Source organism: Ictalurus furcatus, chromosome 7 (genome assembly GCF_023375685.1).
Source record: "Ictalurus furcatus strain D&B chromosome 7, Billie_1.0, whole genome shotgun sequence".
In the NCBI taxonomy this organism is placed as follows: Eukaryota; Metazoa; Chordata; class Actinopteri; order Siluriformes; family Ictaluridae; genus Ictalurus; species Ictalurus furcatus.
In genome coordinates, this window is record NC_071261.1 from 31,068,832 (window position 1) to 31,085,174 (window position 16,343).

A 16,343-nucleotide genomic window follows, 5' to 3' on the forward strand; every position below is an offset into this window, starting at 1 on the left:
TGCTATTGAGCTTTAAATTATGATGTATTTTGTGTATGAGCCCATGCTGTAGTGAAATACATGGCAATATTTACATATGATTTAATAGTTTATTTTATTAAATATCAACAATGTAAAAGGTGTGCATTATTGCTGACACCTAGACGAACAATTCTACAGTTGGTTATATGACTGTAAGTCATTCCCTTCAAAAGCTATTGAAGTTAGAAACGTGTTTAACACTAGCTGCGTTTACATGGACAACAATAATCCACTATTAATCCGATTAAGACCATACTTTGATTAAGAAACTACCATGTAAACAGCATTTTTTACAATTTTGACTACATAATCAAATTAAGCTCTAATTGAATTAAGACAGGTGGAGTACTCCTGTTTTAGTCGCATTATGGACGTGTATTACAGACATGTAAACACCTTAATCACACTATTAACGTCGTGTGAGCGTTTTCACCGCATTTCGCGACAGGACACGATCACACACGGCAGTTTTACACTTTACGGCGAACAAGAGCGTTCGGCCGCGTCCCAAATCGCATACTTGCCTACTATAGGCCTGTAGTGGGGAAAAATTCATGTATCTCGGCTACTATATAGACGGTAACTACGCGATTTGGGACACACCCACCACTTCAAGCAGTCGTCTATTAGCACGTACAGCATGACAAATAATTAACTGCACTTAAAGCGTTCGTAAAATAAATAAATAAATAAAAACACCCAAAACTGTATACGGTACCATAACGAAGACGAACTGTATGTGGATACGTGAAATTCTGGAGGGACGTCGGACGGCGTGGCACGGTGACGTAATGACGTGGGCTGTTAATCTTATTATGTTCTAAAACATGTCAAACGTGAACATGACTGGAGTATTCTAAAAGCGACTCATGTAAACACCTTAATCACATTATTATCTTACTCACAGTAAGGTCAATAATTAGATTACTGCTGTCCATGTAAACGTAGTCACTGTACGTGTGTAACTTTAGAGACGGTCCCTAAATTTCCGCATATCCGCGAATATCGAACGTCCAACGTCAAGCCAACTTTATTCCAGCACATGTCTCAACATAATATGATTTTTATTCTAAGTGCAGACCTTTTAAGAAAATGACGGTTGGTGATGACATAAGTGTAAACCATATATAATATTATATTTGGCGTGATTCTCTCAACATAATAGGATTGCTTGATCTAAGTGCAGACCATAAGTGCAAAATGTATGTAATATTATCTTTGATATACAACTCTCAACATAATTAGGATTGAAGATGATGACCGTTAACGACAGCTGTTAAGAACATGACAGTTGGTGATGACCATTTACGACAGCTAATTAGAAAATCACGGTTGGTGATGACTATTAACAACAGCTAATAAGAAAATGACAGTTGGTGATGACCTTTGACCTGCCAACATAATTAGATTTGATGATGACCTAGACCTGTCACATCCAATTAGTGATTTTAGGTAGCTTACAAAATATACAAACTATCTCTCTCTCTAGCTGTTTGACTTTTCCCAATTGGAATGGTCAAATCTGAAATTATTGTTTGGCTGCTCCAGGAACATCACCCAGTCAGTGCCCTAGCTAATGTGGAGGGATACATTCTGCAGTGCCTTGGACAACAGTACTGTGTGATTTCATATGTTGCTGTGGTCAGAATATGGTGTGATGGAGTGAGAACTCGAATTTGGTATTGGTCTGTATATCACAAAGTTGAGTAGGTATGAATTGTTAATTTGTCCCCTAGCACATTAGTGTTGGACCTCTCCACAGGTAGGTTGGGGGTACCACTGAACTACCTAATATTGTTATAGACCATAGTGGAGCTACAGTGAGTTTTTAATGATTGTTTGTTGCATTGGATTTTAAATATTTGTTACTCTTCATTTGCAATAAATATAAACTTGTTTCAAATTCACATTTCCACTTGTCTTCTTTCTTTCATTCCAGTCACTTACCAAAGTTGCAGGAATTAACACTGTTAGTGCAGAATGGGTCACATTGGGACTGGACTTTGGTGATACTCCCGATGTTGATTCAGAACAATATTGGGTGATGGCAGGTGTTTGCTGGTGGCTTTTAACAGTAGCTTTATGTTTTTCTGACTTCCTATGCAACTCTAAGGCCTTTATACCCAAAGTTCCTAATTTGAAAGTTTTCTTGCACAATGCAGCGGGCTTTAAATTTGTAATTTTCAACATGCTTCACCCAAGCACAAATACACTGTTCTCGAGCCAGATCTTGTTGAACTTGACCTTACCCATATTAGATGGAAGTAATTTTAACGGAAACAATTTTAAATGATTACTTCTAGAAGTAGCCATTTTTTAATGTGAGGCAGCGCCCCGTTAGCCCACACACCACATCATGACACACTGGGCATGCGCCGATAAATTCTGACCAGGCTGCACAGTTTGCATGAATTGTTATTGGTCCCATTTTGTAACAGCGTAAACAGTACAAATTTTTCCCCAAAAAAACTTTTAGAACTTATAAAAGTTTAGAACTTTATAAAATTAACGTTAACTTCATAAACCAAACACTTTTTAAGACCTGTAAAAAAATATGTATTTAAGTATTTAAGACATTTTACATATTTGAGACATTTAAAGGCATTTTAAGGCCTAAAATTTGGAGTATTAGATTTTAGACTTTTTAAGGACAAACTTTCCCAATATTTCACAAACTTTACAGCAATTTTATTAAGAGACACAGTTATATTTTGTGCAAGTGCCATTCTGATGTGTTTAAATGTTTATTAAATATTGATGGATTTTTCATTTTTATTTTCACGAATGTCTAACAAACTGTATTTTAAGACAATATAACATTACAGCTTACCTCCACTTGATATCTTCTCACACTCAGTGTTACTGCACTCTTCAACGTTCTCTCTCAGCTGAGACACAGATGTTATTACATCCTCAAAAGTTAGAGTAGAGCTGAACGTGATGGTGGGCAAGTTCGAAGATCCAGTTGGGGTTGCGACAGACTGAAAACTCTACAAAAAACAAAGGGAACCAGAAACTGAGTGAATTTGGTTAAGATAACAGACACGTCACACAGAATACTGCTTCTAAACTGTGATAGAGAGAGTAGGTAGTTCTATATTAAAATAAAAATAGATAATAAGAAACAGCATGCCATTACATACTTGACCCTAGACAGAACTGGAAAAAAGTTTCATTGCAACAGCCAGTTTTGTGCCGTATCCAGAGTTCACCTCAGAGGTAACTTTGAACTTTGAATACAGCACTCAGACAGGTGTACACGATTTGTCCGTTTGGCAGGGAGCAGACTTTGGCAAAAACAGAGCGTGTGATGCTGACCATGAACTTATATATTGTTGCTGAATATATGGCTCAATGCCTTGTATTTCCTCATTTGTAAGTCGCTTTGGATAAAAGCGTCTGCTACATGAATAAACGTAAATGTAAATGTCAATGGAGTAACAGTATGAGGTCCAGCACCAGTCTGACTGTCTGATATAACCACAATACTTTCCCCTTAGATTCATGAATTGTACCATAAGCCCACTCAGAATCTACAGAATGACATTCTACTGCAAAATTTTATCATTATTATGGCATTATATCATTTAATTAAGCATATAGTCTGCATTTGCCACAGGAGGCAGAGCTTATCATTGGGACTGAACTTTAGATGGATGAAATTATGAACATCTCTTACTGGGTATGTTTTGAGGAGAGAAATTAACAAACCATTGTCAATGATTTTATTAATATGATGAATCAAATTATCAAATGAACAGCATGGTGTAATAACACATGCCTTGCACACATGATGTCATATCACAGCAAACCAATGACTACATTTCCAATCCTGCACCGCAAACATGGCCGCCATGGACTGCAATTCCCAGAACATTCATTCATTGTAATGACGGACACCTGCATCCAATCTCACGCACAATCACACCACAGTTTAAAAGGACTTTCTAGGCATTCACGCTTTGTGAAATATTAGTGTTGTCACAGTACCAAGCGTTTATACCCTGGTCCTCGGTTTGTTTCATGTTCCTTGATCTTGTTCTTGTTTCTCATCTTGATTCTTGCCTTGCCTAGTTTATGCCTGTTTGTAGATCGCCTGACCCATTGCCTGTTTTTTTGACCACGCTATTGTCTCATGATTTGGATTTGTCTGCCTGCCTCTCTTTAATAAAAGTCTTTAACTGCACTTGCATCCTAACCTTCATTAAAAGGATAACGTGACTCATTATAATTTCATGACCTTGATTTAGCATCACATGGCCACATTAACTTATTTGCACAAATAAACTTTTGGAACACAATATAAGAAATAAATAGCTTTTTGTGTCCTGTCCAGTCACTTATTGCAACTCCCAGTAGGTGTGACAGTGTTTTACACTCGTGACCAAACTATGAGTCATCCAGAAAATCAACTTAAGGTCCTTCATAATCTGACTTTGTATTAGAAAATCGTTCCTAGCATAAATATTGACATAACCTTTTAATTTAAGTTGTTAAATATGAATATGGCCCCTCATGGTCTGGTTGTAGTGATCTATCTATTAGTGCTGGAATCCTGAAACATTGTCTTAGGTGAAATTTCATTGTAAGATTGGACTAACATGCCCAAATTCTGAAGAGCTGCATTGATCTGAATATTCTGCTGATTTTCACAGTGCTGTTACCTGGAGGAACTGGACAGGATCCTCTGTGTGTGAAAGTTCCTCCATTTCAGCATCTCTCCTCTTCAGCTCTGCGATCTCCTGCTCCAGTTGCTTCATGACTTCTTCAGCTCGACCCACTGCAGCTTCCTCCTGAGCTCTGATCAGCGCTGTCAGTTCAGAGCATCTTCTCTCAATAGATTTGATCAGCTCCGTAAAGATCCTCTCGGTCTCCTGCACTGCTGTTTGTGCAGAGAGCTGTTAGGAGACACAGGGAGAGGATGTTTCTAAATCAGCTATTTTACAGGAACTCCACTCAGGGAGACAGTGAATACATGGCAACACATGAGTCTAATGCTGCTTTCAACTAGAGGTCATAACTTGTTCTCTACTTCTCAACCTCCACCAGAAAAGGCCAAAAAAAAAAAAAAGCCCCCTCGACTCGAAATCCCTGCTCATGAACTTGGGGTAGTCTATTCAACTATCAGTTCCTCCGAGTTCAAGGTGTTACACCAAATCAACATGGCTGTGCACAGCATCAGAAGTAAACAAAGTAACACCATTTACCTTTAAAAGTGTTAACTTTAGATCAATCATCATGAACACATGGAAGCATGATTCTGAGCTCTGACTTACCACTTACGAGGTAAGTAAAATGCAGCATATCCGAACCTGAAACAGCTGTTTCAGCTTCAAACTCACCTTGTGAGTCTCCATAGCCTTTATTAGTTCCTGAAGCTGCTTCTCTCTCTCCTGGATTCTCTGCTTGGAGTTTCCCTGCATCTCCAACAACTGCTTCTAAACAGTACCACAGCACATAATTCACCCTCAGTGTGTTAAAGGAATTAAATGAGAGAAATTCTATAAATTGCATAATAAAATTTCACTGGAATCATATAGAAGCAATATTACTCGAGCTAAATGAATTTAAAAATAAAAATTATAATAAGAAAGCAGCTTATTCCTATCCTTTACTAGTTGTAGAAGATGGCTGTAAGATATTGTTACCTGTTTGTCAGCTCGTCCTGCTGCAGCTGATACTGTATCATGTCCTTTATGTTCATCCATGGTACACAACATGCAGATACACTGCTGATCAGTGTGACAGTAAACCTCCAGCACTTTGTCATGCTGAGAGCAGATCTGCTCCTGGAGTCGTCTGGAGGCTTCCACCAGCTTGTGCTTCTTAAAGGCAGGAGATTCATAGTGAGGCTGGAGGTGAGTTTCACAGAAAGAGGCCAGACACACCAGACAGGACTTGATGGCTTTGGATTTTCTCCCAGTGCAGGAATCACACTCCACATCTTCAGGTCCAGCTGAACAGTGAGCAGGACGTGTAGCTTGGAGTCCTGTACTCTTCAGTGTCTCCACTACTTCAGCCAGCATGCTGTTTTTACCCACAACAGGTCTTGGAGTGAAGGTTTGTCTACACTGAGGACAGCTATAGACTCCCTTCTGATCCTCCTGATCCCAGCAGCCATTAATACACACCATACAGAAAGTGTGTCCACATGAAATAGCTACTGGATCCTTGATTAGATCCAGACAGATTGGACAGCTGAACTGATCCTGAGCTACTGAAATATTCGCTTCTGCCATTTTACTGAGATATAAACTCACACAGTCACTTACAGCAGCCCACACTTCCTGGTTCAGTCTGTAAAAGCCGCGTGGAAAACAGGTGTGTCTGACGAAAAGGGGAAACGATATGAAACAGATCCGCCCTCGGACTGAACAGATACAGATTAGTTTCACTTTCGTTTCCGATAAAATAAGAGTGGAGTTGCCAGGTCTGTTTGAGAGAACCGACTTAACCACCATTTAAACTAAATTAATTGTCAACAAATTCAACCCTATTTCAAATATTTTACCCTCTAAAATCCTGTATTAGACAACAATATTTATAAAGTAACCCAACATACACACAGTTTTCTTAATCAATGCTTTTATCAAGGGATGAGAAATGACTTTAGAAAACACTTCAGTGACACAAGCACGTTTTTATAGATAACGTGGCCTACTATGTTATTTTCTTGCACATTTAGTACAGACACAAAAAAACCCTCCAACGTACCAACCAGTCTGGCTTTCAAAACCCAGACAAAAAAATTTAATCAACCTGGCCCCAGCTTCTCAAAGCCTAGGGACAATCACAGATCTGGCAACCCAAAGAGTAGTGGTAAAGGGTGAAGGAAAGCAAGAGCAGTTAATAACAGATACAGATAACGTTCTTCAGATAGCAAAGTATAATGATACGATTTTAATATTTTACATGTAAACCGTACAATACATTACTTGAAATGACGACAATCCCATACGTAGTGTTTATTAAAATTACTTTAAAAATACACTCACTGTCCACTTTATTAGGAACACCTGTTCATTCATACAGTTATCCAATCAGCCAATCATGTGGCAGCAGTGCAGTGTATAATATCATGACAGTGTGTGACAGTAGAAAAATACTTCAAATAAATAAATAAACAAATAAACATCACTCATACTCTCCTGCTTTGGCCTCCATGACTGATTAGAGTGTGACTTGTATTTTTCAAAGAAAATTTGGGAGGGACTTGTCTGACTGATTGTTCTTACTCAGTACTCATGGACAGCAGGCCTTAATGTTTTATGTTTCAGAACTAAAAAACAAAAAAGCAAACACATTCTGTCCATTGTCAGGGGTACAGAGGTTGAGCGTCCATTCTGAAGTGATGAAGACTATGTCCTACTCCCTCCACAGAGCTACAGACCTCACAGTCAGAAGTGTAAAGGTGAAAATACTGGCTGTTGCAAGTGCACTTCAGAATCATTTTCAAAGCAGAAGCTGGTGAAAAATGCTAATGTAACCACAAAAGTCTTAGGTTTAATAATTTGAGGGTTCTGATTAGATGTCTTATGGATGTCAAATTAGTCATAACAATGAAAAAAAGAAAGAATGTCAAGGTTGTTTTTTTAATTTATTTTTATTTTAAATAAGTCAATGATAAGACATCAATTCTGCAATAATACTAAAGTTTATTAGTTATAGTAAAGTACATTTCAGCAGCAACTTTAATGCCATTGCATTATATAACACAATCTGCAATCCTGGTACATTTTGTGTATTGATTTATATTAGATTACTAGACCTGATGAACCTAATGAGCAGATTCAAGCTGTAAAGGTCAAAGAACAAGCATGTGCACAGATAGACCTAAGGTGGTGCTCAAGCACCTGCCCTTTTGGCCTATGACTAGATAAGTGCCCTTTGTGCAAGACTTTGTTTTTATTTTATGTTTTAGGTTTTAATTTACATTTGTCCCATGGCATCAATTCTCAATTAAGTGTGTACCCGAGCCCCTGCCCGTCCCTCTTCGACCTGAGGAGCAGCATCAAAGTCTCCCTGACTTCATTGGTGACAGCCAGGTAATGATGGTGTTTGCCCTAAGCTTCAGCATTTTTATATTTATACAATGACATTAGTCTACTATTTGTATTGAATGTGCGTTTTGCAGTCACAATTTCTACATAAACCATTTCACCCGTTAATTCACTACATTTTATTCCCAACAGCCCACGCTCATACAGTGTAGGAGGCTTTAACATGATCAGAGAGGTGGTGTTGTAGTATAATGTGCTGTCCTCTGCTGGACACTAACATACATATAACAACAAATGAAATGATCTAGTTCTCAAACCGAAATATTATTACGTAGGATTTCTGCATTTTAAATAACGTTTATTGATAAAACATGCCCCAGGGGAGACTCTCTGCAGTCATTACAACCAAAAAGAAATACATTCAAGACCAAATCCTCAGTACATATATGAGTCAGGGATAAGGCATCGAGTTTGTGTTCATGGTCAAGTTTATTGCTCACAGTTCAACAGCAGCTTAAAATGCCATTGCATTATACAACAAAATCTGCAACTCAAAACAGACATACTTTATAGGATTATGTGTCTGGTACATCCTGTACTGTGAGTTATGTTAATTTACCATTGATAGACTTAATGATGCTAAACATAATAAACATAATGTGGAGTGCTGAAGGTCAAACAACACACTAATGTTAAAAGACACAATATTGCATTACACAATGTTTCAAAATATGATTTATACATAGAAAGTATACTGATGTGTGAGAGTAAAATAGATGTAATATTATTAGGAGCAACACAACACAAAGACTTTATATTTGCTGTGTACAGGTTGTTTCCTCATGACTCCACTGAACACAATTGTCTGGCTGTAATAAAGCATCACAATATCACAAATTTAAGTAATATAACAAGATTGATTAATAATATAGTAGGAGTAAGTACGTAGGAGGAGCAGTGAGTAGTAAATTTATTTTAACTTCTTATTTTAACTTGTATTATTTTAACTAATGAAATCTATTTGATAATCCAGTTATTAGAAATAGTAAAAATCCATGCTACCTTAAACCAACACTGTACCATTATGCGATTTGTATATTTAGGTTTACAGACTGATCACGATCCATACTATCATCATAATTACAATAAATGATCAATTTATTAGCTACAACTACTATGTTGCCACAGGTAATATAATGTATGTGAGACTCTTTCATGTTTTTAAACACAGTTTTTTTTTTCTTTTTTTAAAAAAAGGCTAATTTCTACTGTTCTTACTATTCTACAATGGAGCAGTGTTGCCCGATGAGAAGGTTTTACTTTTTATTTATTTATTTATTTTTATCTGTAGCAATGCCGTTTGATTTCACTATAAAACTGTATTTTCTAAAAAATTATGAAGACGTTAGTTTATTAGATGTCAGTTCTTGTCTCAAATCAGATTTGTTTTATTTATTCACATAGTCTCATTGTATATTTCTTTTGCTATTGCAGTACACTGTTGTTTTGAGGTAACCCCCATCAAACTGCATGCAGAAACAGACACACACAAAAATCCACTGGTATCACAAAGCTCTGAAAATGATCTATTTTAAATGACATAGTTTAAGATTTGATCCTTTACAAACCATAAACCCGGGGTAAAGAGGCTGAGTGAATGTGGTGTGAACTCTGTGGAAGAGCTTCATCGTGTCAGAGACGCCGTAGAAGGACAGAATCCCTGCCCTGTGATCCACATACACTCCTATTCTAGAGGAGCTGGGCATTACTGGGACATTAATTTGTCTGTTATTGTGACAGAATATGAATTTATTTGGAGAGCAAAACAATCTCCAGGATTGATCATTGAATCCAAACACACACTGATTACCCTTCCTGCTGATGTCTTTACATGACACTGCTATAGAAACCCCATCATTCCCATTCCACTCAAAACTGTTTTCCTCCATGCTCGTGTCTTCATATGACTCTGCTATAGAAACCCCATCATTCCCACTCCACTCAAAACTGTTTTCCTCCATGCTCGTGTCTTCATATGACTCTGCTATAGAAACCCCATCATTCCCACTCCACTCAAAACTGTTTTCCTCCATGCTCATGTCTTCATATGACTCTGCTATAGAACCCACACTCCACTCAACCTCCCAGTAACAGCGTCCACACACACTCTCTGTACACAACACCTGGAGATAAGAGTCAAACCTCTCAGCATGATCAGGATAGGACTGTTGTGTTGAACTGCAGGTCACCAACGTGTTCTCCTCAGACAGACAGAGGAGCTTATTAGCTGTGTTGGGATTCAGTCTCAATTGACAGGAATCTGATGGAAAGAAAAACCATTTGCATTTTAAAAAAGGAAATTTCAGACTTAAACATTACAGAAACAACCAGTCTATCAGTTTTTGTGTTGATAACTTAGTGCTAAAGTAGCTTAACCACCTTAAGATATATATATATATATATATATATATATATATATATATATATATATATATATATATATATATATATGAAGCATGCATTTGTATAATTAAAAATATTGTCTGTCATGATTTCCCCTTGAGACAGTGCTACAGTTTGCAGCGTGCTCGTAAAGCCGGACTGCATGCGCGTGCACGAGCCAGGTGCGCAAGTTGTTTATGACTGTGACTTTGTTTACTGTGGACATGTGCGTTTGTTTTGATTATGTTCTGTCTCCGCCCCCGTTTAGTCACTGGTTGTTGTCCGAAGGTGTGCCAATATTGCTTTCAGCTGTCCGTGTTTACCCATGATTACGTTATTCATTTAAACCCCTCATGTCTCTGTGCAATTCGCACAGTATTGAGTTTAGCTCATGACCTAGCTCTCGTTTCTCAGTTAACGGTTCATGTTTCCTGTGATTGACCTTGTTTCTCGTTTTCCTCGTTTTATGCCCGTTTGCCAATTGCCTGACCCTTTGCCTGTTTTGACCACATCTCTGTATCACTATTTGGATTTGTCTGCCTGCCCTCTTAAACGTCTTTATCTGCATTTGCATCCATACTCAACTCCATTAGATCCTGGAACGTTACACTGACACTGAACTCAGGAGATAGAAACTGTTAGCATGGTGTGTGTATGCGACTTACATTTGAGAAAATCTTCTCTGCTTTGGGGTTCAGGAACAGGAAACATACAGACATAGCTCACTATGGAAACAAAGTTACAGGAACTTTATTCAAATCAATGAGGCCTTAAGGGATTAAGGTTTGCTTCTTATGTTTTGTGCAGGAGCTACAAGATATATCTAGTAATGAAAAGATTATAGTTACCAGCTTGGTATGACACAGACTACATCAATGTTATGATGTCTAAATCATCAAATCACTCGGAGTTGTTCCGTATCTTAAACATAGATGTGCTGACAATGTAGGACACACTGCTATTTATGAACATGGAAAACTGAGCCAAAAGCAGATCCATTTAGAAGTCTAAACAAATCGCTTTGGTTTCTGAATGTCCAGGTTTATAATTGAGTGCCATTAAATTCCATACTCTTCCAAATGTTTTTAGACCTGCACAAGAATTGTGAAAAAAAATCTATTCTTTTGTATCTGTGTCAAAAAGCCAAAATATGTCTTTTGAGGTTAATGCCTAACAATATACTTATGCCATTTGCATGATGAACTGTTAGCTATAAGCATACAGTATGTCTTAGCTACATTATGCTTGTCACTTAAGTGCAAATATAATGAAGCAAACTGTAGGCCAAATATGCATGGGCTGATTGATTAGATTTGATTCCGGAGGAAAATGTTCATTGTTGGCCAAGGTGTCGCTTTAAAATAACACTAACCTGCTAAAGCAGTTAAATTAAAAAATGAATAGGGCTTTTCTATTTATAATCAATACAGTCATAGGAAAAAGTACATCATCTTTCAATTCTATGTTTTTATTTATCAGGGCCTACATAACAATTCTGTGGTCCTCACCAACTTCTATAAAAAAAAATTTAAAAAATGACATCAGGTGACAACAACAACAAAAAAAACACACAACCGATTTCAATATGTAGTCATTAAAAAAAAAGAGAACCAACATTCAGAAACCAGGTGAGAAAACTAAGTACACCCTATAATTCAGTTACATGTACAACCTTTAGCAAAAAAAATAAATAACTTGAAGTAAATGTTTTCTGTAGGAGTTTATCAATCTCTCACAGTGTTTTAGAGAAATGCTGGCCCACTCTTCTTTACATCATTGCTTCAGCTCATAGATGTTTGAGGGCATTTATTTATGAACAGCTCTCTCAAGATTCCACCACAGCACCTGAAAGGGCCTTTGACTTGGCCATTCCAATAACTTGGTGGTGAATATTGGTGTACATTTTCTTGTACAAATGCCTACCAAACTGATTGTGTGAAATGTATTTGTAGATAATATAATATTCAGAGCTGGTGCTTACCTCCAGCTAATATTTTCCCAAACTCCTCTTTACTGCATTCTTCTACTTTCTCTCTCAGATTAGACACAGACTCTACTACATCATCAAAAGTGAGATGAGGACTGATGGTGGGTACAACTGCAGATTTAGGAGTGGCTGAGACAGACTGAAAACTCTACATATAGAAAAGGAAACAAAAACTATGAATGGATATACATAGCAGTTACATTACATAGCTGTTGTGTGGCACAGGATGAGCTTTGATCGTAGACAAAACTGTACTACACACCAAACTTATTAAAATGAGGAATTGTAAAAAAGTGTTAAATTAGGAGCTACTATATTGTGAATATACATTCAGTGCTGTTACCTGGAGGAAATGGATGGGATCCTCTGTGTGTGAAAGCTCCTCCATCTCAGAGTCTCTCCTCTTCAGCTCTGCAATCTCCTGCTCCAGCTGCTTCATGACTTCTTCAGCTTCACTCACTACAGCTTTCTCCTGAGCTCTGATCAGTGCTGTCAGTTCAGAGCATCTTCTCTTAATGGATTTGATCAGAGCAGTAAATAACTTCTCAGTTTCATGCACTGCTGTTTGTGCAGAGCGCTGTTAGGAGACACACACACGTTATTTATTCAACTCTTTTACTGGAACCACAGCTACTGAGACAGTGACTAGATGAAAAAGGAGCATCTGAGTGATCCTGAATCAGCTCTTGCAGTTCCAAACTCACTTTGTGAGTCTCCACAGAATTCCTCAGCTTCTGAAGCTCCTTCTGTCTGTCCTGGATTCTCTGCTTGAATTTTCCCTGCATCTCTAACAACTGCTTCTACACAGAAACACAGCACGTAAATCACCCTCCGTGTGTAAAAGGAATAATATGAGAGAAAATTCTGAAAATGGCTCAATGAAATTTCAGACATTGCACTAAAGCAATTCCACTCAAGGTAAATTTATTTACTAATGAATTTTAAAAAATAAAAAAAGGTTTGTGTCCTTGAGTGGTTGTGAAAGACAGCTGTAAGATATTGTTACCTGTTTGTCAGCTCGTCCTGCTGCAACTGATACTGTATCATGTCTTTTATGTGTATCTAACATACACAACATGCAGATACACTTCTGATCAGTGCGACAGTAAACCTCCAGCAGTTTGTCATGCTGAGAGCAGATCTGCTCCTGGAGTCGTCTGGAGGCTTCCACCAGCTTGTGCTTCTTAAAGGCAGGAGATTCATAGTGAGGCTGGAGGTGAGTTTCACAGAAAGAGGCCAGACACACCAGACAGGACTTGATGGCTTTGGATTTTCTCCCAGTGCAGAAATCACACTCCACATCTTCAGGTCCAGCTGAACAGTGAGCAGGACGTGTAGCTTGGAGTCCCGTCTTCTTCAGTGTCTCCACTACTTCAGCCAGCATGCTGTTTTTACTCACAACAGGTCTTGGAGTGAAGGTTTGTCTACACTGAGGACAGCTATAGACTCCCTTCTGATCCTCCTGATCCCAGGAGCCATTAATACACACCATACAGAAAGTGTGTCCACATGAAATAGCTACTGGATCCATGATTAGATCCAGACAGATTGGACAGCTGAACTGATCTTGAAGTCCTAAAATATTCACTTCTGCCATTTTACTGAAAAATAAACTCACACACAGTCACTTACAGCAGCTCACACTTCCAGGTTCAGTCTGTAAAAGCTGTGTGGAAAACAGGTGTGTCTGAATGTCACCTGAATTTTACTGATAAGAAAAAAACAATAAAACACAGTTATAAAAAAAAAAATCTGCAAGCACTCAGACCGAACAGCACTGGGTGGATCACTTTGACTTTCTTTTCTGTTGAAGCAGCATAAATGCAGGATGCAGAGTGAGAAAGTTGTTAACATTGTTCAGTGATTCCCTTCTGTCAAAAAAGTAGGCTGATTTTAGATTTTAAAGAGAAATTCTGAAGAAGAAAACAATTTGTCTTCTAAACTTATTTGTGTTTTGTTTTCACTTAATAGGACGTTTTAATGTGATGATGTGCTGCCCCCTTCTGGACAATAAAAGCATTCACTTGTGTCATTTTAAATAAATAAAAATAAATAAACACGACGATGAATTTTAGTATCCTAATACTAGTATACTAATACTATCTTTGTAGACAAATCATTTTTTAAGAAAATAACACGACAGTTAATTAGAAAATTTCAAATCCATTTATGGAACAGCTACTACCTAAACCAACTCAGCCTGTGTTTTGGCGATGCCATTCATTTGGCTTTCCTGTAAGGGTAGTCATTTAAGTCAAGCAGTAAGGAATAAAGGTCTGCTACATCTAGTGTATGTGTTATTATAAGTGAGATTATTGTTATTGTATTTGGTGGTGGGGGATTTACACAGTTGCGCAGCAGGTAGCTTCACAGCTAAAGTCTCCCTGGTTCGATCCTTGTGTCTGTGTGGAGTTTCTGTGCATCATTAAATAAACTATATGGCCAAAAGTATGTGGACACCTGACCATCACATACTTCCCCAAGCTGTTGCCACAAAGATGGAAGCACAGTTTTATGGGATGACTTTAGCCTATTCAGATTGGATTAGTTTATCCTATGATGTCTCCTCAAGTGATAAAACTGTATATCCTGAGACTGTATATCCAGACAGGACTTAAATGATCAGATGAGGGCTGAGTTTGACAAATAAATAAATAAATAAATAAATAAAAACAGTAGAAAATTTGGCCTTTAATTTTCTTAGAAGAGGACGTTAAAGCACTGACATGGCCGATCTGGACAGTGATAAAGTCACAGAGGACCACCTGTTTTAATTCTGAATGGGAATAAGGCTTTTGTATGCTGTAGCATTAGAATTTCCCTTCACCATACCCAAGAGGCCTAAACCTGTTCCACAGCACGACAACGCCCCTGTGCACAAAGCAAGCGCCATGAAGACATGGCATGTTAAGATTGGATTACAAGAACTCAGGTGTCCTGCACAGAGACCTGACCTCAACCCCTTACTGAACACCTTTTAGGATAATCTGGAGCAGCATTTTCCAACTTTTTTCAGTCACGGCACCCTTTGAAAATTTTTTTAAAAAAATTGTGGCACCCTACACGAACACTAATGCTAGACAGCGTTAAGCTTGGTTTATACTCTCTGCATCCGCAGTAGCGTGAGGGAGCGCACAGCAAAATGACGTCATCGCGGTCGCGCGTGTTGAGTCCGGGTGGCCTCACACGTGCAAACGTGGTTTGCACGGCATTTTTTTGTAATTTGCCACATGGTGCCAGATCCGGAAATGAATAACAACTGTACAGGCTTCTCTATGATCCATCCATGCAGGACCACAGAGATACAGGCACAAAATTCACGGAAAGGTTTTTAAAAATAGTGATTTGGATTTGCTTTGTACATACTGTTGAAAGAATAAAACCAAAGCTGAAAGATTTTTTGGGAATGCACCATGTTTTCATTCATCAGTATCTTCACAAATAAACACAGTCACTACACTACACCTTCAGACAGTGATTAAACTCATTCTTTTTGAATAACTCTCTTTTATCTCTATAAATAAATAGAGGTTTACACTGATGGGTGAACATAATCACCTGATTTTTGTAAATAAGAGAAATGACATTTGCAGGAAGCTCCCACTTTCTGCTGATGTCTACAGTAACTGCTAGCATTTACAAAATGAGCCTACAATAAATAATAAGTCTATTTAATGAAAGTAAAGGTCCATGTTTAATAAAAACTGTAATGAAATTAATAAAATTAAAAAAAGGTTGTTCAGTTTAGTTTTATACATGTTCTCATATTTATAGCTATATTTTGTTGTCATGTGACAAGTGATAATCTCAAGGTTTACTGGGTTTTATATGATTCTTAGCTCTTTTTCTCATTCTGTGGGTTTTAGTGAAGTTTACTGAAAACAAACATCAAC

The 16,343-nt window shown here is 37.8% G+C and overlaps 2 protein-coding genes across 3 annotated transcripts in view; both read right to left on the reverse strand.

Moving 5' to 3' along the window:
- LOC128610452 (E3 ubiquitin/ISG15 ligase TRIM25-like) overlaps positions 1-7,378 on the reverse strand; it is a 12,572-nt gene extending 5,194 nt beyond the window's left edge. For both annotated transcript variants that reach the window (XM_053629784.1, XM_053629783.1), the window contains exons 1-4: positions 5,670-7,378; positions 5,364-5,459; positions 4,686-4,919; positions 2,852-3,011 (exon numbers count right to left, since the gene is read on the reverse strand). In XM_053629784.1, coding sequence (XP_053485759.1) covers positions 2,852-3,011; positions 4,686-4,919; positions 5,364-5,459; positions 5,670-6,482 — 1,303 coding nt within the window. In that variant the 5' untranslated portion in view covers positions 6,483-7,378. The remainder of the gene's footprint in view (positions 1-2,851; positions 3,012-4,685; positions 4,920-5,363; positions 5,460-5,669) is intronic.
- A 1,073-nt stretch (positions 7,379-8,451) lies between these two features.
- On the reverse strand, positions 8,452-14,441 carry LOC128610455 (tripartite motif-containing protein 16-like). Its single transcript, XM_053629789.1, has 6 exons — positions 13,457-14,441; positions 13,155-13,250; positions 12,794-13,027; positions 12,445-12,598; positions 11,129-11,188; positions 8,452-10,341 (listed from the first exon to the last, which is right to left on the reverse strand). Exons 1-6 carry the CDS (start codon positions 14,045-14,047, stop codon positions 9,608-9,610), a joined length of 1,869 nt encoding a protein of 622 aa, XP_053485764.1. The 5' UTR covers positions 14,048-14,441; the 3' UTR covers positions 8,452-9,607.
- Between the last annotated feature and the right edge of the window lie 1,902 nt (positions 14,442-16,343).

Bases quoted from the DNA above. Each gene is read 5' to 3' on its own strand.
- LOC128610455 (XM_053629789.1), bottom strand. From the start codon at position 14,047: ATGGCAGAAGTGAATATTTTAGGACTTCAAGATCAGTTCAGCTGTCCA. The intron at 12,599-12,793 runs GTAACAGCACTG...TTCTATATGTAG, and splicing joins ATCCCATCCATTTCCTCCAG to AGTTTTCAGTCTGTCTCAGC. The intron at 11,189-12,444 runs GTAAGCACCAGC...TTGTTTCCATAG, and splicing joins TGGGAAAATATTAGCTGGAG to TGAGCTATGTCTGTATGTTT.